The sequence below is a fragment of the Falco peregrinus genome, chromosome 10 (genome assembly GCF_023634155.1).
Source record: "Falco peregrinus isolate bFalPer1 chromosome 10, bFalPer1.pri, whole genome shotgun sequence".
Taxonomy (NCBI): domain Eukaryota; kingdom Metazoa; phylum Chordata; class Aves; order Falconiformes; family Falconidae; genus Falco; species Falco peregrinus.
The window spans coordinates 24,610,887-24,636,469 of NC_073730.1; the positions used below are offsets into that span (position 1 = coordinate 24,610,887).

Here is a 25,583-nt window from a genome sequence, read left to right on the forward strand (position 1 = left end):
CGGGGCGGGCGCGGACTACGCTTCCCGGCGTGCCGCGCGGCGGCGCCCCCCCTCCCATCCGAACTCCGTTTCCCGGCGCCTCCCGCGCACCCCCGCCCCACCTCGCCCGGCACTACACTTCCCGGCGTGCCGCGCGGCCCCGCCGCGGCCTCCCCCCCGAGACTACGCTTCCCAGCGAGCCCCGCGCGGCGGAGCCCCGAGCGTCCCGCGGAGGGCGGGCGCGCGGCATGCCGGGAGCGGTAGTCCTCTCGCGGCGTGCGCGCGCCGCGAGGCGGGCCGGGGCGTGTCCTCGGGGGTATATAGGCAGCCGGAGGGGCAGGGGTCTGCACTCTGCCGCCGCCGCCCCTCTCTCCAGCAGCTTCTATGCAAGCGTCGGCCGTCGCCGCTCCCCCCCGCGCTGAGTCCGCGCCGGCCTCCCCGACTAGGTAGGGCCGCGCGGGCCGGTCCCGGTCACGGTGTGTGCGTGTCCGGAGGATGGGGGGTGGCGGCAGGGGTGAGGGGGCCGCTTTCGCGCTACGGGGGTGACGGGAGGGGTGGGGGGCGGCGGGCAGGGTTTCCTTTCGGGGGGGGGGGGGAAGGCTGGGGGCGCCGGCTGAGCTGCCGCCCCTGCCCCCCGTGCCCCCGCCTCACCTCCGTTACCCCCCCCCCCCCCACCGGCGGTGGTACGTGCCGTCCCGCTCCTCCAGCGCCAGCTGGGCCCGCTCGGCTCGCGCGGGGCCACCACGTGACCCCTGCGCGGCTGCTGCCATCTTTGTTGGGGGCAGCCGATGCCGCGGAACCTTGCCTGTGGGCCGGGTTGGGGGAGGGGGAGCGGTGGGGGGCGGGGGGGCGGGGGTGGGTGGTCCCGCAGCGTCACGTGGCGGCGGGCCGCCAGCCCGTCAGGAGCCGCCGCCGGGGTTTGGCGCCAATGGCGGGGGCGGGGCCGGGGGAAGGCGGGAAAAGCGCCCATTGTCTGCCGGGGCGGGGGGCCCGGCCGCTGCCCGCCTCGCCCGGCCTTTGTTCCGCCAGCGCCGCCCCCGCCCCCTCCTGTCAGCTGCCGGCCGGGGCCCAGCGGCCGCCCGCAGCGGTGCCGGGAGGGCGGCCCGGCCGCACCGCTGCTTCCCTGCCTGGAAAGGTGGCGTGGAGCACAAGGTTCCGCGTTTTGCGGGTCGCCGCCGGTGTGCGGGGGGCGGCGCGGGCTGCGGAGCCGCTGGCTGGGCCTGTTGCGGCGCAGCCTGAGGGCGGGAGCGGCTGCTTGCCCGGCAGCCTGTAACTCAGACCGTCACCGGACCGGCGGGGCTGGTGGGGCGGCCGGTGGGCACCCTGAGGCTCGCCCCGCCGCGGAACGGGTGGCCTGTTACCAACCCTTCCTCGATGTTTGGTTTGCAGGATGGAAGAGGAATTGGCAGCTCCTTCCACGTCCACAGACAAGACAGACAGGTGAGCTGGGAGTTGGAGCTGTCAGTAGCCGAGAACGTGAGGTGCAGGGTGGCCGAGTGGAAGCAGAACGCTCGCCCTTCACTTGTCGGGCTTGAAGTTCAGCTGATGCGGGCACTGTAGGTGCCGGGTACTTGCCCTCACCCGTTGGAAGTCTGCATCAGGCTAGTGCAACAAAGCTCTTTCAAGGGCTAATAAATAACACAAATACTAGCTGTTGTTCAGGAACCTTCTGCTCTGTGAGTTAGTGCTTGGAAAGTGTTTGGGAGGCACAAGTATGTGGCCAGCATGTAGCAGTACCTCTGTGGGCAGCTCTTGTCCCACTTCAAGGTACTGCGCTGGGATGCTCCTTCTGGAAATGGAGCCACGGGAGATGTACTGAATTGGAACTAAGGCTTGCATCTGTTTTTCTCAAATGCATGGCTATTGTATTGGTGTGCAACAACTTGAAATATATTCTTTAGCATCCTTTGTCATACCAGCTTCTTGCGGTGGCTGGCAAAATCAACCTGTCTGCCCTTGGCCATCAGAATTAAAAGTTGGTCCAGATTTAAACAAAATCAAACCAACCATTGTAATGTATGCAACTTGCTGTTGTATAAAGCTGACTAGGTTTTGAAAGCTGGATGTGGAATTACTATGGAAACTAACAGGATTCTGCATTTGATTTATTCTCCCCTCTAGTATGGATGTGGATGGAGAATCAAAGAAACTATTGGGTTTAGGACAGAAACACTTGGTAATGGGAAATATTCCGGCTGCTGTCAATGCATTCCAAGAAGCTGCGAGCTTACTGTGAGTAATAGAATGTTTTGTGTGTTTTTATAGGGCTTGGGTTTCAGCTTGACTATACTGATGTGGCTTATACAGGAAAGGTTGCAATTCTTACTTCATACATGCTGCTGTGTTTATAATGCAAACGAGGAGAGGACAAACTGTTCAAATTGAACCCAAGTGTTGGACAGTACTGTAGTTGGTATGCAATTTAGACAGCTTTTGTGGTAGTAATTGCTGGTGCGCTTCCCAAAGGAGAAAAAGGGATTTGGTATTTTATTTTGCAGTGGGGTTGTGATGTCCGTTAATATGAAAACGACAGTGTTATTTGCTAGTAACATGTTTACTAGTCTTGATCGTTCTCTGAGGGTGACACCTCTTTGGGTTTTAGACTAATTTACTTTGCTGGATGTTTGAGAGCCACATCTAGCTGAGAGGAGCACCCGTTATTTGAAACTGTGGAAGATGAGCCAAGAAATTGATTCTTCCTGTCAGGCATTTTTAGCTTTCAAGCTTACGTACCAAAATCTGAAGCGGGCATAGGCAAATAATTCTTCGTTGCTTTTGTAGGGGTAAAAAATACGGTGAGACAGCGGATGAGTGTGCAGAAGCTTTTTTTTATTATGGAAAATCTCTCCTGGAATTGGCAAGGTATGTTAACAGTTTCTCATTTGTTTAAGAATCTGCCTGCCGTAACAGCATTTCACCATTGTATAGGCAGGGTTACACTTGAACTTCATGTAAGCAAGGTTGCACTGGGTGGGATGGGCTGTGGTATTGCAGCTTGTGCGGTCTTATTACAAGAGCTAAGGGATAACAAACTTTTGTTCTTGTTAGAATGGAAAATGGTGTGCTGGGAAACGCCTTAGAAGGCGTGCAGGTTGAAGAGGAAGAAGAAAAAGCTGAAGATGAGTCTGCGTTACCAACTGTTGATGGTATGTAAAGCTGTCTGCCCTGTCGTGGAGGCACTAAGGTGCATTTTCTTGTCTGAATGATCCAAGTTCAGTCCATCGGTATCTTGAGTAGCCTGAATCATTCTGTTGAAACTCCTAGCAGCCTGAATGGACTTTTTTTATTCTTCTAATCTTTGTTAAAAGATTGAAAAAAAACCTTAAACTCCTGCGAGGAACTGGTCACTGAAAGCACACGTAAAGGGTCACCAGGTGTCTGTGTCCTGAAGCACTGCATTCAGACTTGCTTTCTTAAGCTTCACAGTCAACTGGAACTGCTTTGTAACCTTGTAGCAGTACATTGTGTGTAGTAGGGCAGGTAAGAGTCTCTGTAAAAAGCCCAAGAACAGTAACTATTTTATACTACCTGCAGCTGGACATAATACAGGAATTCCTGTCAATCCAGACTATTAAAAGCACTGGCACCTCTTGCTTAGCTGTGACTAAAAATGCTAGCGCGCAAAACTGCACACTGCTTGAGCAGCTGCTTGCAATAATGCAGTCTGGGGAAGGGTTTGCTTATTTCAAGTTAATATGTTGGTTGTGTCTTAATTCCTTGTACTTTGAAAATGGACCTCTTAGGAATGTCATCTAACTTGGTGACAAACCAACACGCTGGAGGGTCTGAGGGTGGTATTGTCAGTGCCCATTAATGTCTTTTATCACTAAACTCGAAGAAATGTTTATGCTTCCTCAATCATGTAGAAGAAGCAAGGGAAGAGTTGAGAGAACAGGTATATAATGCCATGGGGGAAAAAGAAGAGGCCAAAAAGTCTACAGAAGAGTCTCCAGTACTATCTGAGAAGGAAGTCAAAGAAGAGGATGTTGAAATGGAAGACATCACGGAAGAAAAACCAACAGAAGAAGCAGTTGCTGACAAGGATGTAAAGCTTGAAGAGGCTGAAGAGAAGACCGAGGCTTCTGTGGAAAAAGAAGTAACTTCAGAAGAGCAGAAACAGCAGGTTGCTGTGGAAAAGGAGGCTGCAAAAGAAATGGCAGCTGTGGAAGAGAAGGTAGTGGAAGAAGAGCGGAAGATGGTGCCTGAAAACAAGGTAGCAGAGGCAACTGAGGAGAAGGAGAGAATGATAGAAGCTTCAGACAAGGAGGTGGAAGCCTCTGTAGAAGAGGCTGAAGCTGGAGAAGTGACTGTGGAAGAGAAGGGAGATGTGGCAGAGCAGACAGCAAAAGCAGCAGAAAAAGATCTGGCTGTGGAAAAGGGAGAGGCTGTAGAAGGGCAGGCAGAGGCAGCTGTGGAAGAAGAGAAGGCAGTAGCGCAAGTGACAGCAGAAGTGCAGGCAGCAGTTGCTGTGGAGCAGAAAGAAGCTGCAGAAGGGGCAGCAGAAGCAGCTGAACAGAAGAAGGTGGAGGAGAAACAAGAGCTGGTAGAGACTGCTACAGAAGAGAAGCCAGATGAGTCCAAAGAGCCAGAGTCCTCAAAGGAACCCATGCCCACAGAGGGTAAAGAGCCATCTAATGACTTGGAAGAAAAGGCTGAAGTAGCTGCTAAGGTAGAGAAAGAGGAAAAGAAGGATGACCTGGTGGAAGAGGGTGAAGGTGCTAAGGTAGAAAAAGAAGAGAAAGATGACCTGATGGAAGAGGGAGAAGGTAACAGTGAGAGGAGAAGTTATTGTGGGTGGATGACTTGATGGATTTGGCTAACAATGGGTAAAAAGTGTTCCATTCAGAATTTTCTGTTTGCCTTAGAAAAAGGAAAAGGCACAGTAAAGGGGCTTTTGGAGGATTTTACATCCAAGTAAAGTTTCAAGGAATGGTCTCAGTTTCTTTAGACTAACGCTTAACTAACTGCAAAGCAAATCTTGAAAGCAAACTTACAGCCCTGTGAAATGTGTAAGTAACGGCTAGGCTCGTGGAGAATACTGAATGGATGTTCACTTGCATGCGTCTGGGTGTATTGCACTAACCTTCAGCACAAGTTGTTCGGAAGCACAAGTTGTCTCTGGTTATAACCATACTTCATTTTAAAAGTGGAGCAGAAAAATAAGAACAGCTGAATACATTAAAAAGAAAAGAAATACGCTTTTAGTGGGGGGGAAGGAGCTCTCCCTTTGAGTCTCTCTGACAATTACAAGCAAGCATTTAGTTGGCAAATCTAAACTTAATTTGCCTTGGAACCTGAAGGCTTATTGTTACTATCTAGTACAGTCTTCCAGCTCTCTAGCTTTTTCTGCCATTCCGCTTCCCTGCTTCACTGTAGCTGTTTTCTGGATTATGTTAGAGTAACTTAGTAAAACTTGCACATTTTGCTGAAGTATTACTTGCATGGTCTTAGTAGGCCAGTGCTTCCTATTGCACAAGTTAATTGATGAGCTGATAATTGAAACTTTGCTTGTCAGTAAATTTGCTTCAGAGGAAGAGCCTTATTTTAGGAACTGGTAAACATTCAGACTAAATCCTTTTGGACACTGACAGGATTTGTACTGCTGAGCAGAGTGAACCTCACTGGTGGAACAGCTGCCTAACAAGGTGTCTGTCTGGATGTAGTATGACTGAACATAAACTAAGAATAGTTATCCACTCGTCGTTATCCTGTGAAAGGCTGCTTATGTACAAATACTGCTGCTTTCCCCCACCACCCCCAACTCTGCTAGTCTGAGGACACTCCTGAACATCCTCATCTAGTACTGTGTCATTCCAGACTTCTCCCGCTACTTAAAAAGTTTAACTTCTTAACACCTCCTCTGGTTTACCTTTGAGCTGTCCTGATACAGGTTTGGCCATCTCAGTGGTAGGTGAGGGTTCTCTAGTCTCCGTCCCATCAAGCTCATGTTACTCCGGAATTAGCAGTCATGATATGGGAACTAAGCGTGTGACCTTAGCATGCAAGTCAACCAATGCTCTGAAGTTACTAGCCGTACTCCTTCATTGCACACTTTCCCAAAAATCTTTTCTACAAGTAGAATAGATCATGTAGTGCCCCTACACAGCATCAGAAGTCAAATCAGTGCTGCACAGTACAGATTCATTAATAACATTGCTGATGTGTCTGACATGAGGAACATGACTTCAGAAATAGTCTTTATTTGTACACAGTTTGGCAGCTATCTTGCTGAAAACTCCTGTTATCTGTAGCATGAAGTCCAGCAACTGATCGGTACCTCCAGAGCTCAGTCCAGCATCCTGTGGTTTCAGTGGGAGTTCACAATGAATTTGTGAGAACTGAATCCTGTGTTAAGTTTCTGTTCTAGATAATGTGAAGTTAAACTTAAAACAAGGGCTAAGGCAGCCTGGAACTACTTTAGTCTACGGTGCCTACCACTTTCAGCAAGATGGCTGCTGCTGAGCATTTAATGTATCTGTGCTCTTCTTGCATCCCACATCTAACCTGTCACTGGAAGGATAAGGGCTGGATATTTATTCTGCCTGACTCCATGTGAAGCAAGCATAACAACAACAAGTGTTGTTCATCTACTTTCCTTGTAGAAACAGAAGAATCTGAAGAGGAAGATAAAGAAAATGATAAAGCTGAAGATGATAAGGAGAATGAATTGACAGTAGAAGACAAGGTGAGATTGCTGACCTCTGATATGTGTGCTCATAGGAGAGTGCAGTGTTTATCTAAATGTCATGGTAAAGTCTTTATAAGAGCTCATGTGTATTTCATTTAGTCTTGTGTAGGAAATTACTTTTGAAAACCAGTATTGCCTAAAGCAGCAGCATGTTCTGCATAGTCTGCGTTGCAGGATCTTGCTCAGCTCTGTAAACTTGGGCTTGTTTAGCTGCGCTGAAACAAATGCTTGCAGTCTACTGATGAGTAAAGCAGCCTGGTGAATGCAGGGACAGTTGCTTTAGCTTGTGGCTAAAGTTAGTTACTTGCAAGAGTTCATTCTCCGCTTGTTTTGTTGGCTCCCTGTGTATGTTGAATGCACCCAGTCCAGGAAGTCCTGATTAGGATGGGGATTTAGTGGGAAGTGTAGTGCTGCTTAAATCTGAGGTGTTATGTTGATATAGCAGTCAAAACACCTGGAAAAATCTGAAGCCTGTTAGAGTGTGCTACTAAGCATGCTAGACAACTGTTTGGAATATCTGTCTGTTCCTCAGGCTATTCTAATGGAAGCTCAAAAGCTCATTTAAAAAGCGGAACATGGAACTCCTTTACTTAGCTTTTGGTTCATCTAAACAGCACCTTAAATGAAATCCTACTCTTGGGATGATATTGGTGCTTGGTGCCCTGTTATTTCTGGAAAAAAGAATTAAGGCTGTATCAACTGACGACAGTGTAAGCCTATGTTCTACTTAAAACATCTTTGCTGCAGGCAAAATCTTGGTTGATGCAATAACTTCTGCTCTGTGTGTTTTGTTTTGGTGTTTTTTTTTTTCTCCTTCTAGTGGTAAACTGTTGGCTTCTTCAAGAAATTTATTCCTTGACAATGCTGCTTAGAAATTCAGTGGTGGTGTTTGATGTGATATGCAACCAAGTCACTCAATCTTTAATGCATTTCTAGTCTTTACAGGAAAGCGAGGAGGATGAAATTGGAAATCTTGAGCTAGCCTGGGACATGCTGGAGTTAGCAAAAGTCATCTACAAGAGGTAAATACTGAAGTCCTAATTTGGATATGCGCTAGAGAAACTCATTGTAAATGGGAGGTGGCATAAGCAATTGGTGAATGTGGCATATTCTGATCAGTTTTTGAAAACTACCTTTTTCTTGATTTAGACAAGAAACAAAAGAAGCTCAGCTCCATGCGGCTCAAGCTCATCTAAAGCTAGGAGAAGTTAGCATTGAATCCGGTTAGTATTAATGCTCATGTACAAAGTGTTCAGTTCCACTTTCTGTTGTGCTCGATTTTGTACTTAAAGTGAATGGAGGTGAGTTAAGGCTGTTAAGATGAAAGCAAAATAAGCTTTGTCTGATTATGGTAGTGCAGCCATGTGAGAAGCTTTGGAATCAATGGATGAACGAGTTGGTGTCTTAAACAGGGTACTCTGTGCTTTTCCAGAACACTGAAGGAAGGCTGAGTGGGAGGTGGCATGTTACCAGATCAAAACCAGCCTTGTGTTCTGCTTTATAGGCAGGGCTTGGTTATCTTCAGAAACTTGGGAGAGACCTGCTGTATTGAAACAGTGAGTCGCTGAGCTTGGTGGGAGGTGGCAGTACCATGCCACTTCCAGAACCATAAAGACCACAAATGGAAAATGGTTGACTGTCTCAGACTTTCCAGAATCTTGGGGTATGGTCAGGAAAGGCTCTTATGCAGCAGAAAAAAGGAGTGGGAAGGAAGCCCCAGGTTTTCACTTTTTTTCACTTTCTAAAGTGTCTTTATTTGCCCTTCAGTTAAAAACATGTCTTAAGCTTGTTAAATCCAAGTAGAGTGTAATGTTTTCCGTTACGGCAAGCATTGGAAATAATCTGACAGGTTTCTGGACCGGGGCTACAAAACGGTTGTGTCTTGTGTCGCTAGAATGCATTCAGTGGAGCGCTTGACTGGAAGGTAGCCGGGGCTGTCCTGAGCTCTGGATTCAAGTTGCAGTTGGGAGCAGTCACATACGGTTTCTGGTAGTGGGTAAATTGGGATTTGTGTGCCTGGCTTTGACTTGGCCGCTTCGTTAGCAGCGTTGCTGTGAGTAGACAAAGCACTCCTGGGAGAACGAGAGGAACTGGACTCGAATCGGTCTTTGAGGGGGGAGGCAGAGTTGTCACTTGGTAGTCTGAGAGCAGCCTGTTGCGGAACCGAACTGCCGTATTCAACGGTGGTTCTGTTTTCAGGCTATATGAAGTGTAATAAAATGGGGAGTAACTGAATGAGGGTTTAGATCTTGCTTGTTTGGATAAGTGAGTGTGGTTTGCAAAGACCTTGTGGCTTTCTCCTACAGAAAACTACACACAGGCTATAGAAGAGTTTCAGGCCTGCCTGGCCCTGCAGCAGAAGTACCTGGAGGCTCACGACCGCCTGCTAGCTGAGAGTCACTACCAGCTGGCGCTGGCGTACCACTACAACAGCCAGTTTGATGAGGCAGTTTTGCAGTTCGGTAAATCCATGGAAGTCATTGACAAGAGAATGGGTAAGAGGATTTCTAAAACTGCCTAGTGAATGAGAGCTTTCACAAGTCAGAGCAGACTTTAACTGCCTTAAAAGTACTTAGGTGTGCTTGCTGCGCAAACATTTGTGGGTCTGAAAGTGGTAACGGGCTGTACTGATACCAGAATTGTTGAAACCGTGTGTGTTAGCAGGTACTTGCCTCAGGATCACTGGACAGCTACTTTGTCTTGAGATTTTTTTGCCATGATAGCTGTTTTGTCCTAGCAATGCTCACTGAGCGAATAAAGAAGGCAGAAAGTGGGTCCCCTGAAGATGAGAAGGAGATCGAAGAACTAAAGGGACTGCTTCCTGAAATTAAAGAAAAGATAGAAGATTCCAAGGAGTCTCAAAAGAGTGCAAGAGTAGCTGAGCAGGCGCTGAAAGCAACTCTGGTTAGTGCACCCAGTGGTTTCCTTCTAACCAAGCGTTCTTCCAGTCACACTTGTAAACCAGCAGTGGAAGGAGCTCAGACTTGGTGGTACGGACTGGGGGCTGATGGTGGATGCTACAGGCTGTGATTGTGAGGAGGGAACTAAGGCAGCTGACGCCTGAAGAGAGGCTGTTTAGTAAGTGCACCAACACTAACTGTTCCAAACTAAACTGGAATATGATGGGCTTCTATAGCAGTTGAATGTGTTGGGGCAGCAACAGGTCAGCCAAATGTGAGAACAGACTCAAGTGTTGCATCTGTCTGGTGTGTAAGTGCAGGCTGCAGCACTGAGGTGTCAAGGATCTGGGTTTTCTATCCTTCTCTAAACAAGCATATATGGTCTTGCCAGAACTTGTTCAGTGTTTTTTCTGCTTTTCTTAAGGTTGGAACTACATCTGGCTTTGCACAACGTGAAGACGGTGGTTCTGTTTCCACAGTAAGTTAACTTAAGATGGATCTTGATAATTCCTGTCTGCTCTGAGGATTGCTGTTTGCTGTTACTCATGTGTCAATGTCTGTCTTGTAACAGATTCCAGTGAGAAAAGCAGCTGACGGTGCATCTCAGTGTGTTACAGACATCTCTCACCTAGTCAGGAAAAAGGTGAGTCCAGAAATTACTAGTTGAACAGTTTGTTAAAGCACTCTTGGCTTACTCTGTATAATTGGATTTCTTGTCTTAAAACTTTTTTTTTCTTCACTTAGCCCTGTAATGGAAAAAACCACTCTAAAAGCAAAACTAGAAACAATGTGTGAAACCCCTTTCCACTGGGAGCCACCCAGCCTCCAGGAGACTGCTCCTGATGGCTCTGCACCCTGCCTGACCCGCACTGGTTTAACTTCAGAGCAGAGTTGTGTGGCTTCTGCAGGTGCTCTCTGAACAAGTGCCCTCTTCTGCAAGAGGGCACCTGCAAGAAGAGCAGGGTTGCCTACAGATCTTAAGAAAAGGGCAAGCAACCAGCCTGGGTTGGAATCCCTTCTTTCCAAGTGGAAATGGAGAACTGCACTTAATGAATAGCAAAGCCAGTATAATGGTACTAATAAGCTGCCTCTAAAGAGACGCTGTATTGAGCGCTATTTTCCTGTTTGCTGGTGTAATTAGTTATCCCCTATAGGATCTTATTTTGCATGCTGCTGTGGTGCAGCCTGGCCTGTGTTATATCAGCCTCTTTCAGTTTGGGTTTGCCCGGAGCAGCTTTGCTGCGCTCTACAGAGGCGATTGTAAGTGTGATAGATGCCCTGGGTCTACCCCCTTACCAGTGACCTGGCTCAGCAGTTGTGTTTCCTTGCGGAACTATAACTAAGGATAATTTGGCACTACGGATACTAGCACCTAAATGCCTTACTGGAAATGCCTTCCAGTTGAGACCTTTGTGCCAAAGCCTCAGAACTTTGGTTAAATCATAACAGTGAAGTTTGTCTTGAACCTGGCAAGTAGAAGTTGAATAAATGTGCAGTGATGTCTAAAAAAATAAAAAGCTTAAACTTCAATTTGTACATTGTGAAGACTATAAATAATTTTCTTCTCAGAGGAAACCAGAGGAGGAGACCCAACAGGGAGAGAATGAAGCTAAGAAATCTAAACCAGAACTGGCTGTCAATGGTGGTGCTGATGCTGTCCCCAGTGGAAATGAGGTTCCAGAAAAAATGGAAGAGGAGGTGGGCAGCTGAGTCAGGAGTCCGTGTCATGCTTCTTGGGTTTTTCTCCTTCCCTTCCCTCTGTTCAGGCATGGGCTTGTGCCTGGTAGATGTTCTGGTTTTATTGCCTGCTGGTCTTTTCACAAGGCTTCCCGGATGGGATGGGGAGCATTCCCCAGCTGGCAGGATGCATGTTCTACTGTGGTGTCCGACACTGGGCTGGGAAGACACCGGCTGTGGAGACTTGCCTGTGGGGTGGGACAGAAACGTCTTCTGGGTGTTTGAGCCAGGCTGAACTACAGCACAGGGCCTTTTCCCAAAGTATTTTTGATACTCCTGGGTTTTCTTACTTACCTGGGCTACAATTGTTACATGTCAATATTTTAGGATAGTGTTGGCCTCTGAAGACCAGCAAAGCACAAGTAGTAATTTTAAGTGTTCAACTTACAGAAACCTTGAACTGCTGCATGAATTGGTGCTGTAAGGTGGTGTCTTGGTGTTTTGTTTTTTTTTTTTTTAAAAAAAAAAACACAAACCCTTCTCTTTCCTTTTAGACAGAGAAAAGGCCACAAGCAGAATCAGGGGCTGCAGTTGAAAGCACAGTATGATAATTCCTTAACCTTGGACACTCCTCTCCTTACAAGGAAAATGGTTTTGTATATAGTGTATTTTTTCACTTTTTGGCAACTTTTGTATGACTCCAATAAAGATTGTAAGCAAATAATCCCTGCCTTTATCTTCCTCCTGTTACAAGCTCCAGCCTCTGTTCCTCACCTGGTTGCCCCAGGGTTGTGGGTCTTGGCCCTGGTACCCTCGGGGGCTCCCTGGGCATTTCCATCCACATCTGCCTGAGGAGGCAGGAGGGAGTGTGCTGGGGCAAGCAGGGCTGGCTGCCGGTGGGAGGAGGGATGGATGGGATGGATGAAACTCGCTGCAGCTTCGCATGGGAAGGTTGAGAGAAAGCCTTTTTGCCTTCTGCTGGGGCGTGGGACAAGGCTGTAGCTCTGGCTGTGTTTGGTTCTTCCGGTGCTGAGCCTGGTGGTGGGTCCTGTGGTGCCTCCCTTGGCCTCCAGCAGCCTAAAACCGCTGGGGAAGGCAGGGAAGTGCTTGTGTGGCTGCTGCACCCCCTGTACGTACTGGGGCACTGCTGAGGTGCAGCACTGGCTCTGCTCGGCCTCCACTTTATGTCCCTCTGTGGGATGGTGGCTCTGGACAGTGGTAACAGCTAGCCTCTGGGCCAGCCTCTCTCCCTGCGTGGACCCAAGTGGGGATGAGAGGCTGCTCTAGGCCAACTGTATGTGTGTATATATTAAAAAAGGCCGAGAAGTGAAGAACAACAGATCGAAGCGATTTATTTAGCATGTGGCCAACACCAGAGGGGAGGAAGTCTTGCTGGGGGTGTTGCTGCTTCCCAGGGCTGAGCTGTCAGTGCCTCTGGTCAGGCTTCCCCTAGCGAGGGCTGGAGGAGCGAGCCGCAGGGGAAGGAGAGGGGGAAAACCTGGTTGTGTCCCCAGCGCTAATTACACAGCTGGTCCCCCAGCCCTGCGGCTGTAACACCAAGTTTTGCCTTCCCTTCACGGCGCGTCTTAACTAGGACCCGGTGTCCTGCTCCAGCCTGGCGAGGGGGTGCCGGGGCAGGGCCGTGGGGACACCCCCTGCTCGTGGCTCACCTTCGGCGAGGCTTGTGCTGTGCAGGGGGCTCCCGAGCAGGAGGAGGGTCCTCCAGGGCCCTGAAGGGGGCAAGGGGGAGGCTGGGGGGCACACGGGGGTGGCTGGGGGCTGCGGGGCTGCCTGTCAGCGCTGGCCTGGGGGACTCCTGGGAAAGGAGGAAGGTGGCGTTAATGGGAGGGGGGGTGTCCCGGTGCCACACATGGCGTTGGGTGTGCAGAGCAAGCCACACCTGCGGGTCAGCACTGGGGGACACACCTGCCCCCATGGCCCTGGCTCCGTGGGGCAGCCGCGTCCCCAGCTGTGTCCCCAGCTGCAGCCAAGGAAGCTGGCCCCGAAGCACCTCCCCACGCTCATGCCTCCACACTCATCCTGCCCCGCTCAGCAGCCCAACCCCATCTCCCCTCCCCTCCCTGGAGAACTGGAATCACCCTGGGACAAGGCACTTAACTGCAAAAAGCTCTGGTGCGGCCAGGGCTGGCAGGAGTGGGGGGGCCACGGGGGGCGGGAGGATGGCGGGGGGCAGCTGTGGCCCCATCCACTCTGCGTGGCATCGCAGCATCCCCACCTCTGCCTGGAGCTGGGCCAGCTCCTCCATGTGCTGCTGGGCTGCCCGCGAGCCTGGCGGACGGGAACAACTCGGCGCGGGGTTTAACCGCCCCCCCCCCCGCCCCCAGCAGCCCCCTCCCCAAGCATCCCACCGGGCTGGTGCTCAGGCCGCTGGCTGTCCCGGTTGTGCCGCTGCGGTGACTCTCCCCGCTTAACGCCTAAGGGATCGCTGTCACTCAGCGCCGACACTGTTGCAGCCTCTCCACTTGCACACGCCATAGGCAGCCCAGGGGCTCCGACTGTGACCCCACAGGCAGCCGGGGGCCGTGGGGTGCAGTGGGGGCTGCCCCATCCCTGGGGCCCAGCACCTACCGGCATCGGCTCTCCTCTCCCTCCTGACCTTCAGCGCCAAGAGCTCATCTTCCAGCCGCCGGTTCTCCAGCTCCACGGCCAGCAGCGCGGCATCCAGGCCCCGGCCCCCCGCGCCGGGGGGCTCTGCCGGCACAGCCGGGGGCGCCTCAGCTGCCGGCCACGGAGCCAGGGTCCCTAACGGGGGCTGGGGCTCACCCGTCCGCCTGCCCCCGCGCAGCCCCGCGGGTCCCTTCTCCAGCAGCGCGGCCTCCACCTGGAGCTGGAGGAGCTGGTCCAGGATGGCGGGGTCGCTCCCGCCGGCGCGCAGGTAGGCCAGCCGCAGCGCCCTGCCACAGCCCGCGGTCAGCCGCCGCCGCGGCCCCGGGGCGCTCGGCTGGGCCCCCCCCGCGCCCGCGGACCCTCACCTGGCCTCGGCCGCCAGCGGCCCGGCTGGGGGGGCGGTCTCCAGGCACGGCGCGGCCCTGGGGGAGGAACGGGCAGGTGGCGGGGGGTGAGGGCCCCTTGCTGGGCAGCACCTGGGCGCTCCCCGGGGCGCAGAGCCCCGTCCCCCCCCGGGGCTCACCCGCCGTGGGCCGCTCGCAGCCGCCCGGCCTGGTCCCGCAGGGCCCGGCTCCGCTCCACTTCCCCCTGCTCGGGGCGGGGGGTCGCGGCTGCCCGGGCCGCCAGCCTCCGGCACAGCGCTGCGGGACGGCGGGGTCAGGGGGCTCGGCAGGGCCCGCACAGCCCCGCTCCCGGCGCCCCGCACCCCGCAGGTGCCGCCCCACCGCCCGGCGCTCACCCTCCCTCTGCTGCTCCAGCCGCCGCGTCCGGGCCCGGATCTCGGACACGCGGCGCTCATGGGCCTCCCGCAGCGCCGGCTGCTGCCGCCCGTGCCCCGGGGCCGGGCCCTGCCGGGGCTCCTGCTGCGCGGGGGGCTGCAACGGGCGGCAGCGGCTGGAGACCACCGGCCGCGGGGAGCCGCCGCGGTGCCGGTGCCCCCCCGGGCGCGGGGCCGTACCTCCCCCGGCGGCCTCCAGCAAGCGGCGCCGGCCGGGCGGAGCAGCGCCCTCTCGCGGGGGGTGAGCACCTGCCCCGGGGGTCCCCCGCCCCCCCGGCCCCCCCCGGCCGGCGGCAGCCTGGGAAGCACAAGGAGCCGGGGGGGCGCAGCGCGGGCGCGGTGCGCGGACGCCCCGACCTCGCGGGAGCAGAAGGGAAGGGGAAGGGGCGATGACGCCCACCCTGGCGGCGCGGCGGGATGCGGGGGGCGCAGGGTGCCCCCGGCTCAGGCCAGGCGGGACCCAGCCGCGCTGGCTGCGATGCCGCCCCCTCGGCCCCCGCCGCGCCCCCGCCCCCGCCGACCGTCCCGCCCCGCCCGCGCCCCCGTGCCCGGCCCCACGGTACCGGGGTGTCCTGCGGCCGCCCCGCCGTGCCCGGGTCCCCCCCCGCCGGCAGCGGGGCCCCCCCGGGCGGGCAGGAGGTGGCGGCTGGGGGGGCCCCGGGGCAGAGCCGCTCCTCGTGGAGCCGCAGCAGCGGGCGGGAGCCGAGCGCCATGCGGCACCGGGGGCAGCGGAACCCCGCCATGCCCGGCCTCAGCCCCCCGGCCCGGCACAGCCCCGCGCGGCGGCGGTCGCTGCCGTGTTTGGAGCCGTCGCTACGGCGGGAGGGCGGGGGCCCGGCCGTGCCCAGTTTGCCACGGGCACCGGGAGGGGAGAAACGCCGCCCGAGCAACCGGCGGGGAACGATGCGGGGGGGCCCTGCTCCGGCAGCGCCGCGACACTGGGCCCGGCCCCGCGGCCGTTGCTGAGCGACCCCCCCTCCCCCCCTCCGCCGGCAGGTGCAGCAGCGGCCCCCCCGCAGCCCCCCCGCCCGCACCGGGAGCCGCTCAGGCAGAAGCCGCCGCCGCCCCCTGCGCCCCACCGCGTCCAGACCACGGGGCGGGGGAGCCGGGGGGCGCCGGGCCCGAGCACCCACGTCGTGCTGCTCCCGCTCGGGGGGGCTCCCCGCGCCGGCAGAGCCAGTTTGCCCAGTACAGGTGGCGAGCGGCACGCATTTATTTTTAAACTCACCCCTTTTCTTGACAACGATGCAAATACAATACGTAATTTTTCACTTAAATGGATGTAGGAAGTGAAATTAAAAATAAAAAAACCAAAGTAAACTTTTCCAGCCAAAAGCCCTGTTCGATGGGCCTGAAGCAGTAGGACGGCAGTGGCAGCCCCCAGGGAGGACAGAAGCGGCGGTTCGGAGGAACGTGGACAATCTGTGCAATGCCTGACAGCACCCCCAGCACCCCAGTATGCCCAGCACCCCCAGCACGCTCCCAGCTCCCGAGCCCCCCTCGCCCGGGGGCTGCAGGGCCCTGCCGCCCCCCCAGCCCCCAGGACCTAGAGGCACAGCGCATGGAGTCCCACCTGGCTCATCAAGCGCTCCCTTGAGTCCAGATGCAAAGGCGCCCCGCTCAGCCTTCACACCGTGACACATCTGCCCTCTCTGCCTGGTCACCAGTGGATTAAAAAAACCCGATCGAGGCCGGGGTGATCCCCCTCAGGGCGGGACCAGGGCTTCCTGCTCCACGTGCGATTCCATCCAACCCGCTTGCAAACAGTGCACAACCATGCCAATACTTTCCAATCCAAAACGTTTGTGTACAAGCTGAACTTAAAACAGACACTAAAATAGCTTAGGCCACAACTGAGTTGTTTGTAAAATCCTTTTTAATCTAATAGAAATGTTTTCATGAATTTTTAAAAAAGATTTCAATGAAAACAGCTTTGGATTCAGACATTCCCTTGCCATGTTGTGAACATAAACAGCAGCATTGCACTAGGAACAAGTGACACCGACCAGTTGAGCTTCACGATTTTGTATGAAGCAGAATAAAAAAGCAAACTGCTTTAAGTGGAAGATAATTTGAATTACTCTCTTAAAAAAAAAAACCAACCAAAAAAAAAAAAACCAACCAACAAAACAACAACCATGGGCTATCATCTCAGTCTTGTTCTTCCTCTCCCTTCTTAAAGGAAGAGTTTAGCTTCTGCAGTCTGAGCGCTACAGCAATGTTTGCCAAGTGGAAAAATACAGCGGGAGAAGAAACTATTTATCCCCAGTGCTATTAGACCCCCAAAGTTGCAGGTCCCTTTAGAGGAAAAGCTTTTCTTACATAAGAAAGACAATTAGAATTGGCAAACTGATGCAAAATATTTATTCCAAGTTAGTTATTTTTGATGCAGTAGTTTCTCCCCCTCATACAGACTCAATGTGATAGTCACTTTTTTAAATCTGTAAATAATGTTATCAAAATAATCTTAATCTTTGAAATCTCACAAAAAATTTATATTTTACAATCCACCCTGAATATCAAGGCTGCAAGAAGAAGAACACAAACAATTCCTATATCCAAATATTTTACAGCTGTACCCAAAAAAAGAAAACCACAAACGCCTGGTTAAGTGATGAAGCTCCCCGAGCCGCCAAAAAAAATAAAATAAAATAAAATATTCATGTTATTAGCATTAATTTAACATAATTAGAACTTCAATAGCCATTTTGTCATTGACAATGATTGTTTTAGCACACTTACCGCATGACATTATGTAATGCAGGCGGCACTGTTAGAAGCTTGTTGTTGCAAAGATCAGTCAGCCACTTGTATCCTGCTTACAAGACTGAACTTGTGCACTGCCCCACAAGGGATTTTTGTCAAAATTTGCTAGCTGCACAAACTTCTATTAAGCATTAGGGCAAAACCAAAAGAAAAAGCTAAAGAAGCCAATTTCTCTCTTCTTTGGGATACAATTATTTCCCTTGTGCATGAAGTATCAACAACAAAAGAAAAAACTGAACAGACTGGAGACAGAATAAACTCTGTTTAGTTTATACAACCCCAAACACATGTTGAGCTATGAACTGAGTTTATTGGGTTGGTTTTATTTATTTTAATTTTCTTGTGCCCGCTTTCAGGCATCGTCATCTGACGTTTCGCTGCTACTAGTTTCTGTGTCTGAGTCCTCAATCTTTGTCTTAAAAGTGCTTCTCCAGTGGAACAACAGGCTGGAGCCGCGGCCCTGAAGAAATCCGTTCTTCCCAAATCCATTTCTTCTTCGCTGTAGGAAGGAAATTAAGTTTTAAAACAAGCAAAAGTGCAGAAAGTAACTGTCACTAGCCACCTGCAGACACAAATTAAGTATTTAACTGCGTACACACGCTCTGCACAGATAATGCAGGTTAACCAATTACACTACAATCTCACTGCAATTCTCTGTCCTCTCCAACATCCTTAAGAATCACACCACGAAAGACTGGTGCATGAGAAGGGAGAGGGAGAAGAGCGGTCACAAGTGGCAAGAGCTGTAAACGTACCTGCTCTGATTTAATTTGGAACTCTTTGAGCTCATCCTCCGTGAGGGGAAGGTAGTTCTCATCATTTTCAGGATATTCCTGCCATCCCATTTCTTTCAATAACCTGATTTGCAGAGGAAATAAAAGGGGCATGGGAATTAAAGGAAGGGAACAGTGGCAAAGCAGAGAACACTTTATCCACGAAGCACGAGGTTTTATATTAAATAGCTCCCAATTCACCAGGGAGTCTTCTGTATTAGAGACCACTTCAACAGTGCTTCGTGTTTACCCAACATTTTTCAATATCTTTTACAAATACTACAGCAGTCCTGTACAAAGGGTAAATAACTAGCCTGGCAGAAGGAAAGCAAGGCAGAGATTTGAAATTCTACCCAAGGACACTGAAGGAGGACATGAGGCAATCAAACCAGTATCACAGCTCAGAATCTCCTAAAGCTTACTATATCTGCTTGCACCAGGTGCTCACACGCCGCTTACTCACTGGTTACTGGATACAAGCTGAGATACTAGGTAAATATTTTCTTAACTCTCCTCCACTTTTACAGCATTTAAAGCAGCACAGGACCATTCTAAGTGCAGACAGGAAGCAAGCAGTGTGTGAGGATGACCATCACATTTAGGACACCTGCTTGTAAATAAACTAGAATCACACCAGGTTCGTGCTGACTCCCAGTGTGGGCAGGTAAATACCTAGGCAGCATTAACACAGGGATGTGGCACCAGAGAAGCCCCAGAATTTAATTACAGGCCTTGGTAAAGTCTTGGCTCACCTATTGTCAGTGTCTTGTTTTACTTCCAATGAGACTCCACCCAGTCCAGTGCTAGTTATGAAGCCCACCCACCTCTAGCTCAGTACGCACAAAGCTGCTGCTGCTGCTTCCCAGAGTTTTCCTTGAAATAGCTTTCTTCTCCTCACACAGTCCAAGGACTTGCCCTCCTTTACTCCAGGCACCTTATTTTGCCATTTACTCACCTGTGTTCTGCTTCCAATGAATGAGAGAGGTTTTCCCCCTCCTCCGGCAAAGGGAGAGAAAGGCCATTCTGATGGCAGTTCTCTTCCCAGTTTTCCTTTGGTTCTGGTGTGCTGTTGCTCTCCATCTAAAGAAAAATAAAAGCAGCAAAATGTGCTCACACAGGCCATGCCAACAGCACAGACCCAAGTTCAAAGCGTCTACTTTTGGAAGTAAAGCCAAGCCTTTCACCCCCAGCCAGTGTTTTTTCCAGAGCCCAGACCAATAATGGTTGAAAGCAACTTCTACCTGGCTGTGACAAGACAACACAACATGAACAGCTGGCGGACTGCACTTCTGTGTCAGGGGAGTAAACGCCAGCATTACAGAGCCAGCAGCTTCGGAGCGACAGTAAAAAACGATGGGAACGAAATACTCCTAAGGACACATTAAGCCACAGGCTTATGCATTTAGGGGTCTGGTCCAAGCCTCTGAGGCTGGAGCAACTATCCCACACCTTTCAAAAGCACTGAATTCTGCTTTCCTGTGGATGTAGTTTGACAAGAAGAGTTTGAAAGCAAATTAAGATGGTAAAATATGGTATTGTTCCACTCCTTAGAGAATCCTTGCAAAAGATCTAGATGACCTTCACTATCTGTGATCTGCCCTTCCACCCCATTTATTACTTACCCATTTGCATTTCATCATGTCACTGATCTCCTTTCATCACAGTGCTGTGCACTACTTCTGCTGGCATGTGTGCCAGACCAATGAAGTCATTCCTTTCCTCCTCCAGAGCCAGAATTCGTACACTGCTCTTTTTATTTCAGTACCCAACTCCTTAAATACATAATGATCATACACACAAGTAAAGACAGTGATCTTACATCATCCAGCTTGTCACATTCTCTGTTCTCGGTTATCTCCCCATTCCTATCATCTTTCAGTGCCTTCAGGAATTCACTCTTTTTATCAGTGGTACGGCGCATCAGCTTCGTCAAGCGTGAAGAGCAGATCTCGATGGGAGGGGTGGTGCTGGAAGGACTCTAGACAAGGAAGACAGAATACAGAGACTTTCAAACTGTATTGCTGCCAGGATGGGGCCCTTGTCAGTGCTTGTGCTTACACCTTTCAAACACCCATCAGGTTCTTTGGCTGGCTCTTAACCCCTCAAGCCAGAAAATCTAATGTCAAACTTCCACCAAAATACTGGCTGGTGCTGCACATCATTTCTTCCCTTACCAGCACGCTGTTCTCCCACCTATCATTATCGACTCTTAGATTTTTTTCTTCCCCTAGGAGTCAATTCACATGGCCATGAATATGTTTATTTTGTTCCTTGGCAATGTAACTCGTATCAAGCAATGCTGGAGCCTACAACAGGATATTAAGGCTAAGAAATTAATGCAGGACTCTCACCCTGCAAAAATTAAAAAATTAAGGGGATTAGCCTCAGTTCAAATTTGCATCTTAAGCCGTCCTGGCAGACTCTACCCTGAAATTAAGCTATGGGGTGGTAATCTCCTTTTAGGGAGTGGTCACCCCCTTAACTAACCACAACTGGATGTGAAATAGGTAGTCACAGCCTCAGCACCCTCCCCTGGAGAGCACGATGCCAATTCCCTGCTATGTACACTCACAGCCCAGATGGTTCCGTGTGGAGCCAGACACAGACAACCCTGGAGCCTGGGGGAAATCTGCTCAGCTCCACTCCTGAACCCAAGGTCACCTCCCATGCTCTCCCACAGTGTTTGAGCTTTCTTAATGATCTTGAATCTGCAGACCAGGCATAAGTCACAAAAGTTTGCACATCAGCAGTACCCCAGCCAGGATGCTCCAATAAAAATATTGCTAACCAAGTTAAGGTTTCCATTTAATTGTTCCACAGTTTTGAGGGGACACATACAAGAACTCTAAGAACATGTTATGGGAAAATTCCCGGTATTTTAACCTTCTGATCATATATGGAGCTCATGTCTGGCTACCCTAAGACAACAAGGAATTTAGTCATTCATATGGATACCTGACAGTAGAATCTTGCACGCAAAACTACTCTTTCCCTTCACTTACCCGCTTTGATTTTTTTTCTCAATATTACAACAGAGTAAAATTTCCTGAAGTCTGTAGTGTTCCCCCTCACCCCTTTTTAAGCTAGGGTGGGAAGGTTGCAAATTCAGGCTCTTCAACATAAATCTCTTTTGCAAAGTACTTTTATCATACTTACAGTGCTCTGAGCAAAGATCAAGGGAACTAAAATATTTAGCAAAACAAAAACAAGGCAGCAACGGCTGCTCGTACTTCTCACGCCTGTTGCATGTGAAATACTGGTGTGAAATAATGCCTTTCAGGGACGTGCATGCTGAACGTAAGTAATGCCTTACAGTAAACATTTCTCAGGTGGCCTTTTCAGATTTTGCCTAATTCAACACTGTAAGGAACAAATCCGCAATTGTAACAGACGTAACAAGGGACCATGAATATTAGGATAAAAAGCCGGCCCAGTACTGAAATGAAGCTCTCAACATGGTAAGTAGTTTGACTGCAGTGACAGAAGGCACCAATGAACAAAGGAGACTAAAAATTAGATGTCTTCTGGTAATTTGGAACACTCAAGCTCTCTTTGCTAGCGGCTGTTTTAATGTTTAACAGAACTGCTGAGGTACTAAAACTTAGTTTCTACAAGTCAGGAGAAGACAATTACTAGCTAAAGTTTAGAAACAACAGATTCCTGACAGGGAATTTAATTTCACCTGAATTCTGGTTTTATGCATAACCTTCTGCAGAAGGGTTTTTATGTAACATTCTCTTTTAGTATTGAAGGGGTACAAGTAGTCATTTTAGGCATCTTTCCTAAAGGTAAGTTTATCCCTTCAAAACATCGAGGCATCTCTCAGGGGTTTTTTTTGTTGTTTTTTTTGTAGTGATAGCACCACACATGACCTCAGATACCCGTATATAACAGGGACAGCCACCCTTACAGAAGAGTAATTTTATGAATTCAGACTATATCTTAATTTGGTTATCTTAGACTGGCTTGTGAGGACATGGTGCCACTGGTTGGCACCCTCTTAGTTTTCAACACACTGTGGTCTCATATGAATAAAGGTGCTATTTTCAACACTTTGGCGGGAGGGGCGTTATCCCCGTTTTAGAAATAAAAAGGCAGAGGTTCCTTGCAGCAGGCCTGCCGAGCTAGGGTTACACTAGTACTTGATGGCCGTGGTCCTGTGTTTTCATACCGCAAGCCTCCAACAGAGTCAAAGAAAAATGTACTACAACTGTTCAGTTTTAGCTGGGAGGAATTTTTAAGCCTTTTTGTTTAGTTGATTGACGCTGGTAATACAAGAAGCATTCAAGGAAGTACTGCTTGTCCTAGGGAAAACCCAGCTGCCTACTCTTGCTCTCAGATTAGTACCTGACATCTTGGCTGACTAAAGTTTCAAGCAAGACCTTCTTGGGGTGGGGAATGAAGGAGACCACTTGTGTTACTATTGTATGATATAAAATGAATGTCCTTCTCGGTATCTACTTGGAGGTGAAAGCCTATTTAAGCTGACATATTTACGCTGCACAGGTGGCCATACTGTGCTGTGCATTACACAAAAAGGAAGGCTGTCAGTGGCACAAAGGACTCTGTTTAAGGAGAGAAATAAGCAAGGTAAGGTAAGGGAATACAGTGTAAGATCTATTTGTCAAAGCAACGTGTGCACGATTGTGCTTTTACACTCAGCAGTGGCTAAAGCAGGAAAGTACAGGCTGTTGCGAAGTAAAGCCTGCAAAGCAGAGAATCATAAAGATTACAAGGTTTTATTTTAGAAGTAAGATCTGTAAAGGAACAAGACAAACACACAACTAGAAAAAAACCCCCCACTGCTACACTTGAAACGCAAACACATTCATTTCAAACTTTGTGAATATGTCATTTATCACAATCTGTTTTATTTTTGTTCTTTTTATGTATGATCACAAACCTGTTGAATTTTGATTCCCAGAAGCAGAGGAGAAAAGCTATTCAGTGTCACTTTTCTCTTAAGCTTTATGGAATTTCAAGGTCCAAACCAGCATTTTGTTTACAAGCTATTAAGTGAAGTATAGGAATGCTGGCCAAATGTGTTATATGTCACAGTTACTGCTGAAACATTAACAGATTTATATTCCAAGGTCCTCCCCATATTTCAGACTAAACCCAGGGGTATTTCCACCTCAGCAGATTACCTCCTTCCAACTCCAAAATTACAAACCGACACTGTAGCTGAAGATAGGTTTTAAACTCCCTCAGTCTCCTCATAGCTTCTTCTACAGGAAGGATATGAGGCAGATCACCCTCCTTTCCCCGTATTTTCCCATACTGAAGAACAGCATGAGAATCAGTTTACCTTTCTATTCACACCAGTTTTTGGTATCCACACTCCAATAACACAAAGTCTATGCATATGTAGTTATCTGACACGATGTAAAGCATTGGTACTTCTTGTTTTATATTAGAGAGAAATTCTAACACATTTGGAACCAACACCAACGGCTGTACATCCAGGTAAGCCACATTTTTGTTTCCTTTCTTGTATCGGAGATGCGGCAGAACGTTCTAAGAACGTATAAGTGAGTTATTCTTCAAGGGTGCAAAGGTAGCTTCCATGTACAGAGAGGACCTTATGTTTAAGCTACAGCAGGTGATAGTGATAAAATCTCCCACCCTATCCCCAAACCCAACCCCGTACCTCTTTGGGAGAGGTGAGGACTGAGCCACTCGCCAGTACCGCTGGTTTGGTTACAGACACTGGACTGGTAAAGGCAGAGTCACGGCTGGAGGAAAGCGAGCCTGGTTTATGTTCACTTCTGTTGGCTTTCCACGGACTTGGCTATATTGAAGAGAACACAAAATACTGGAGAGTAAATGGTAAGGCACAAGAAGGGTTGCTTGCTAGTAGTAAAACAAATAAATGTTATGTTGGCTGTTGTACAGATTTTTTTCCCCCCTCCCTCTGCAAGAACAGTCTCAAGTTTATCTCAACACCCATTATTTTCACCCATCTTCTGTTTTCCCCAAACCCAATACAATTCTGCTTCATGGGCACCACTCTCCAGTAAAACCTCTTTATTACTCAAAGAAAATCCAGCATTGCTCTTCATTAATTGGAATCACCACCAAGTAATGCAATGCATCTTACAGCTACCCACAGATGGGAAGTAAAAAAAAACCAACCCAAACCCATTAAATTCACATTTCATATGGGAATACTGTATGCCACAAATAAAGGGTTTGCATCACTTGACAGGAATTTCCCCTGTGCGAGGAAGCACATCAAGGAATATTTCTGTCCAGGTTGAGAATGCAAATTATTTATTTCCTAGGGTTCTGAAAGTGTCCATCATTAAACTGATTCAGCAATGAGGAAGAAAAAGCAGCCAGCTCATTAAAGAGCATAAGCATTTGCTGTTTTGTTTTGGATACTCTCTACAGTATCCCTTTAAGTAACACTAGCGATGTGGCTGAAAAGCAAAGACTTCAAGGTAAATTATTGTTACTTGGAACGTTACTCTTATCAACCAAGGACAAACACTGTGAAGTGACAGTCTTTACAAACAGGATCCCAACAAGAAACTTGTATCAAAGAGCACGAGAAATACTCCTGCAGAGCATTAAACCACGCTGGTTCCTTTGACCCATTAGACTTTGGAAGCCAACTTCAAGCCATCAGCAAAATAACTCATGCACAAGTGGGATTCAGTTAAATCTGAGATGCAACATATCTTGCATTCTGCAAGCAAGGAGAGCAGAAATAATTATTTCAGTATGTTATCACTCTGCATTGGGTTATTTTATTAATTTAAAAATAAATAAATCAGTAGGGGAGGCCATCAGCATTCCTCTTCCACTCCAACTTAAAAACAAGAGCAGTCCACATTATTGAACGGATTATCTGGCATTCACAGCACACATTCCAAACATTCCCTTCAAACCCAGAAAACATCCCGATCTGCACAATATTGCCTGGTACTAGAATTAGGGTGTAGAATTACTGTGACAAAAAGTTTTTCTGCGCAGAGCCGGCGGTCGCCCTGCTTAGACACCCAGCTCCGAGCTGCTGATCCGTTGTTCTCCCAGCTTCCACAAAGGGGCAGCTCAGACAAATTCAAGGCCAGACCCTGTTGCTTTCTTAGGGAGGCCACCAGATTCAAGCACAACAACTAGAGATGAAAATCAAAAGGAATCGTTTGCAGATTACGACCTTGAGGAGGTATTGCTTGACTGTGAACAATTCGCCATCTCAATTAGCCAAGAAAGAATGGACTTGTTTCACTGCCACCAGTCCTCTTCCTTTCAGTGCTACTCGGTACAACTTAGCACAAACATTTTTCATTCTGTTTGCCTGTGACAGCTTTCCAATACTGCTGACTTGGTCAAAAGAGATGTTTTGACCCCTCTACTACTTTGTGCACTGCAGTTTCTGTACAACTTTC

At 49.6% G+C, this 25,583-nt stretch overlaps 3 protein-coding genes across 10 annotated transcripts in view; 1 reads left to right on the top strand and 2 right to left on the bottom strand.

The window, feature by feature from the left end:
* Positions 1–218: 218 nt before the first annotated feature.
* On the top strand, positions 219–11,968 carry NASP (nuclear autoantigenic sperm protein). 3 transcript variants are annotated; one of them, XM_055815140.1, is made up of 14 exons: positions 269–425; positions 1,369–1,419; positions 2,101–2,211; positions 2,761–2,841; positions 3,028–3,125; positions 6,582–6,664; positions 7,604–7,689; positions 7,817–7,890; positions 8,974–9,162; positions 9,405–9,571; positions 9,992–10,045; positions 10,139–10,210; positions 11,137–11,265; positions 11,799–11,968. In XM_055815140.1, exons 1-14 carry the CDS (start codon positions 364–366, stop codon positions 11,850–11,852), a joined length of 1,311 nt encoding a protein of 436 aa, XP_055671115.1. In that variant the 5' UTR covers positions 269–363; the 3' UTR covers positions 11,853–11,968. The 3 variants fall into 3 exon arrangements, with proteins under 3 accessions (XP_055671114.1, XP_055671115.1, XP_055671116.1); XM_055815141.1 differs by having other exon boundaries at positions 7,613–7,689; XM_055815139.1 differs by lacking the exons at positions 7,604–7,689; positions 7,817–7,890; positions 8,974–9,162; ... (3 more) ...; positions 11,137–11,265; positions 11,799–11,968 and having other exon boundaries at positions 219–425; positions 3,846–6,663.
* A 603-nt stretch (positions 11,969–12,571) lies between these two features.
* CCDC17 (coiled-coil domain containing 17) lies at positions 12,572–16,172 on the bottom strand. 6 transcript variants are annotated; one of them, XM_055815144.1, is made up of 9 exons: positions 15,214–16,167; positions 14,612–14,747; positions 14,396–14,513; positions 14,238–14,294; positions 14,029–14,159; positions 13,834–13,956; positions 13,364–13,533; positions 12,915–13,060; positions 12,572–12,792 (listed from the first exon to the last, which is right to left on the bottom strand). In XM_055815144.1, the coding sequence occupies exons 1-9, from the start codon at positions 15,391–15,393 to the stop codon at positions 12,765–12,767; spliced, it is 1,089 nt and encodes a 362-aa protein (XP_055671119.1). In that variant the 5' UTR covers positions 15,394–16,167; the 3' UTR covers positions 12,572–12,764. The 6 variants fall into 6 exon arrangements, 5 of the variants coding, with proteins under 5 accessions (XP_055671119.1, XP_055671117.1, XP_055671118.1 ...); XR_008748986.1 differs by having other exon boundaries at positions 12,572–12,703; positions 13,364–13,679; positions 13,834–14,159; positions 15,214–16,172; XM_055815142.1 differs by having other exon boundaries at positions 13,834–14,159; positions 15,214–15,668.
* A 1,534-nt stretch (positions 16,173–17,706) lies between these two features.
* The window catches only part of GPBP1L1 (GC-rich promoter binding protein 1 like 1), a 34,479-nt gene continuing 26,602 nt past the window's right edge, over positions 17,707–25,583 (bottom strand). Inside the window, exons 8-12 of the mRNA XM_055815138.1 lie at positions 23,840–23,980; positions 20,009–20,167; positions 19,145–19,269; positions 18,172–18,274; positions 17,707–17,915 (exon numbers count right to left, since the gene is read on the bottom strand). Coding sequence (XP_055671113.1) covers positions 17,769–17,915; positions 18,172–18,274; positions 19,145–19,269; positions 20,009–20,167; positions 23,840–23,980 — 675 coding nt within the window. The 3' untranslated portion in view covers positions 17,707–17,768. The remainder of the gene's footprint in view (positions 17,916–18,171; positions 18,275–19,144; positions 19,270–20,008; positions 20,168–23,839; positions 23,981–25,583) is intronic.

Bases quoted from the DNA above. Each gene is read 5' to 3' on its own strand.
- NASP (XM_055815139.1), top strand. From the start codon at position 364: ATGCAAGCGTCGGCCGTCGCCGCTCCCCCCCGCGCTGAGTCCGCGCCG. The intron at 426-1,368 runs GTAGGGCCGCGC...TTTGGTTTGCAG, and splicing joins GCGCCGGCCTCCCCGACTAG to GATGGAAGAGGAATTGGCAG. The intron at 2,212-2,760 runs GTGAGTAATAGA...TTGCTTTTGTAG, and splicing joins CAAGAAGCTGCGAGCTTACT to GGGTAAAAAATACGGTGAGA.
- CCDC17 (XM_055815142.1), bottom strand. From the start codon at position 15,393: ATGGCGGGGTTCCGCTGCCCCCGGTGCCGCATGGCGCTCGGCTCCCGC. The intron at 14,160-14,237 runs GTGAGGGTCCGC...GGGCTGTGGCAG, and splicing joins CCGCTGGCGGCCGAGGCCAG to GGCGCTGCGGCTGGCCTACC. The intron at 12,793-12,914 runs GTGAGCCACGAG...TTGGTGTTACAG, and splicing joins CAGCACAAGCCTCGCCGAAG to CCGCAGGGCTGGGGGACCAG.